The sequence below is a fragment of the Anopheles cruzii genome, unplaced genomic scaffold, assembly GCF_943734635.1.
Source record: "Anopheles cruzii unplaced genomic scaffold, idAnoCruzAS_RS32_06 scaffold01044_ctg1, whole genome shotgun sequence".
Taxonomy (NCBI): domain Eukaryota; kingdom Metazoa; phylum Arthropoda; class Insecta; order Diptera; family Culicidae; genus Anopheles; species Anopheles cruzii.
The window spans coordinates 1-4,089 of record NW_026454629.1 but is presented as its reverse complement, the minus strand read 5'-3'; the positions used below and the strand labels follow the sequence as shown (position 1 = coordinate 4,089).

General features: G+C 46.6%; 1 protein-coding gene across 1 annotated transcript; it reads left to right on the top strand.

The window, feature by feature from the left end:
- Positions 1–1,276: 1,276 nt before the first annotated feature.
- Positions 1,277–2,245, top strand: LOC128276370 (homeotic protein distal-less-like; the record flags this gene model as incomplete). Its single annotated transcript, XM_053014834.1, has 4 exons — positions 1,277–1,421; positions 1,548–1,646; positions 1,751–1,934; positions 2,174–2,245. Coding segments are annotated over 4 exons (447 nt in total), but the record flags the coding sequence as incomplete, so codon positions are not given.
- Positions 2,246–4,089: the final 1,844 nt, after the last annotated feature.

Here is a 4,089-nt window from a genome sequence, read left to right as displayed (position 1 = left end):
AGAATAAATCATGTAAAGCGAGATGTTTTCCAGCTCCAGCCGAAGTGACTCATAAATAACTCGTGCGGCAGCATTAGTGTCGTGTGACGACCTTGTAACGATTAAAAAGGCATAACAATAATGAGCCGTCCGCCAGCCAGGGAGCAAGATGGAGCAAAATAGAGGGGCGAGGGACAGGCGGGGCTTCCTTCTTCTAAGCGCAATAAAACGCGCTAACCGCCTTTTCCGTCCGCCAAACTTCCTTTCCGTTCGTTTGGCGATCGCGTCACGCTACGCCTCACTGTGGGGGATTTGTATGCGGATAGGCGGACACAATAATGTTTTGGGAAGAATCTACGGACTTCTTTTTTCGACGTTTCTGTTTGCATTTCTGTAAAACCACATTAATTAAATTCAACATTTTGTGTGTAATAAACGCGTTCTTTTTGTATTGTACAGGGTGTTCCAACACGATCCAACTATTTAATTGTTGAATAACTCCACTATTTGTCAGTCGATTTTGATAAACTAGCCAGATTCTGAAGCTTCACTTTATGCCGTTTTAGTCATGGATCAATTTACGGCAAAACAGCAGGCTAAAATTGTAGCGCTCTACATTGAAAATAACTGTTCACCTGTGAAAACTGTGCGTACTTATCATTGCCGAATTTTTTCTGACTTCTTTCTGTGGGGCTATTCGAAGAGTGAGGATCACCTACCAGCAAACCGAAGACGTTCACCGATCACAGCGGAAATTGCTGCTATTACGTTGCCTACACATATTACCGAAATGTTGTCAAATAAAAAAGGACCGCTTTTCGTGTGTCTAATGGAGGCGGTCATTTGATTGATATTGTGTTCTGGGTAATTTTTTAACAAATGGCATTTTATACCCCAAAAAAAATCTTGTGTATTTGTCAAAATCTACTGACAAATAGCGGAGTTATTCAACATTTAAATAGTTGGATCGTGATGGAACACTCTGTATTATTAGCACAGATCCTCGTATTAGCTGATGATGATTTATCGTTGATCGAAAACGTTATTTAAAATCACACAAACTTTTGATAGACCTTTTAACTAAATTTTTAAATTAAAATCCTCACTTTTTCATGTTACTTTTTGACCGCCTTTTCCCCCTTAGTGCGCGGCTGCAACGATCACTTTGTTTACAGCGGCACCCGGGCGCGATGCGCGATCGCGGTGTCGCGTCACGGACGATCGCCGTCGCGTGACAATGTGCGTTTCTTCGCTTTTCTCTGACCCTTTGTTTTCCGTGTGCACTTTTCTTCGGCAGGTGAAGATCTGGTTTCAAAATCGACGATCGAAGTACAAGAAGATGATGAAGGCGGCCCAGGCACCGGGCGTCGGTGGAGGACTTCCATTGGGTGGACCGAACCAGGGCGGCCACAGTCCGTCGCAGCATCAGAACATGCACCAAGGTACGTCGTGAATTAGGATACACATAATTATAGGCTCCTGTTAGTTTTCCGAAAACGCCGAGCCCCTCGCCGCGCGGGTCATCGGTTTCAGTTGCTAATGGCCTCCTTCTGTTCTTTCCCGCGTAGCACCCGGTGGCGGTTCGAGCAGTGGTTCACCTTCGCATTTCCTACCTCCCGGACACAGTCCAACGCCCTCGAGTACGCCCGTCTCGGAGCTGTCCCCTGGTAAGTTAGCGTTTCTTCTGGACCACGGGCGGGCCCCACCTGGACCCAGGACCTGGCCGTTGAAGACTAATAGCGCTATTCGCTCTCTACTGGCCGCATTCCAGGTTTGAGTCCGCCCTCGCAAGCACCCTGGGAGCAGAAGCCACCGCCGCACTGGGCCGACCACAAGCCCCCGCAGATGGCACCGCAAACCAACCACGCACCTCCGCAGCCGACGCACGCACCGCAGATGGGCGGCTACGTACCTCAGTACTGGTATCAGCCGGAAACGAACCCGTCACTGTTAACGTGAGTCCCCTTTACGGTTATATTACACTTAATTTGAAAGCTTAGAAAAAGGTCCTTGTGAGCTAGGCCTTCATAGAACGTAACCCATTTAAGGTAGCGCCAGAAGGTATGCAATGGAAATGCGCCATCACTTTCGTGTTTCGTTCTACTGTGATTTTTGCTAGGATTTCGATCGACTTATTTTTATAAGTAGACATTTTCGCTAAAACCTTACTTCTTCTCTTTCTCTCCCATTACAGTGTGTGGCCCGCGGTTTAACAACACGAGAATGTAAATTATAATTTTAACTATTCCTAGTGCTTAAGCCAGAGTGGTATGAGCAGAACGGAGGGCGCATCTCGCTAAGCGGCCGCCGGATCGGCGAAACACACCACCACCAACCACCACCACAACGTTTCTCCTTGTTCTCCGAGTTTTAATACCCGATCGTGTTTTAAGTTCTCCAAGGTGATCGCACTCCGTGATTCGTTTTAATGGTGCGGCAACAAAGCGGCAAACAAAATGGCGTTGAGCGGCTAAGGATACGGTGTGAGAGACCCCGTGATACGATTTTCGGATTTTCCGGACGGCCCATTCCCGCGGAAACGGCCACGGCGGTGGGTTGGTTTTTATGATTATGTTCTTTTCGTCTTGGTTTTACAACAAAAATCCCAGCATCGTGAAGTGGTGGTCGCCGCACACACAACACGTCGGTGTACTCTCGACGGAACGGAGCTCTGTGCAATATTTGTAAGCATAAAAAGCGCGTGCGTGCGTGCGCGTGTGTGTATTTGTGCGTGTGTCTAGGTGTGTGTTTGTGTGTGTGAGAATGTTGAACGCGAGGAATGGAAAAAAGCAAGCAAAATACCAACACTCGCCACAGGCTTGATTTGGCAACATAGCAACCATAGCAACAGTGAATTTGGATTGGATTTGACAGTTCACCTACAACCAGCACCGGATCTTGGTATTTTTAAACAAAAAGTCAGACCCACGGTGAGAATGGGACACAAACTAGCAGAGCAGTGATAAACGAGTACCGGGACACACACGCTGAATGCGTTGCGATAGTCGCTTGCCAATAGGAAGGACGAAGGTGTTTTAAAAGTAGTCAAGTAGTGAACCGCGAGTTTTGAACATTCCCTTCTACCAAAATTAGCACCGGAAAGCTACAGTACAGACAGCAGCACACACGGCAGGAGCAGCAGCAGCAACAGGATGAGGCACTGTAAGTGCGATCAGCCAAAGGCGCCAAGCATTTTTCATTTTCGCGTGTCCCGCGCGTGTTTTGGCAGCGCAAAACGGCCAGGACATGACAGGAGAGCAAACCGAAACACATTCAAACCGCGAGCTGAACCGAGCTGTTTTTGTGTTGAGTTTTAATTTTTAACGCAAATTGTGTACATAGCAGAATTTAACCCCACACAACGTTACTACGGTAAGGATCTATACGTGTATAAGTAAATAAATAAATAACAACAAACAGGAAGGAGCTCGACAAGCGAAACACACACACGCAAAATGCGAGAAAAGTATTTAATTGAAGACGGAACATTTTAACACCGCGACAAACCCGCGAAACACTCACACACTCACACACAAACAGAGAAAATACACAAAAAGGCGCGCCCCACGGTGCGTGGTGCGTATTTTGTGCAAGTTTTACAATTAAGCTAGCGGATAGTGGAAGGAAAAGTGCATAAAAGCAGTAGAAACAGGAGAGGAACACAAAAAAGATAACAGAAAACAGAAAAACAAAAGTAAAGTTGAAATCTAACAAAATAAAGCTGCAAATGGAATCTCAAACGGATTGGCGGAGTCGGTTGGTGCAAACCGCACCGCAACAAGAAAACGGGAAAACAACATAAAACAAACGCGTAGTAGTGCTAGTAGAAAGTACGAAACGGACGGGACGAGAAAAGTGTGAAAATACATAAAAAATTTACCTAAAAAACACAAACACACACACACACACGCAACATCCCTTTCGAAAGTGGACTAATCAACGAGAACGGTCCAATGCTGTGACAGAGTGGCGAGGGTGAGTGACACGCTTCGGGGTGAGTTGTAGGAGTTAAGGGTACGCGCGAAGGGCGGACAGAGGCACCGAAAAAATGGTCGGACACTGGAGAAGTGTGTAGTAGTGCTTAGCGTTTAAGTCCTGGACCTACCTATT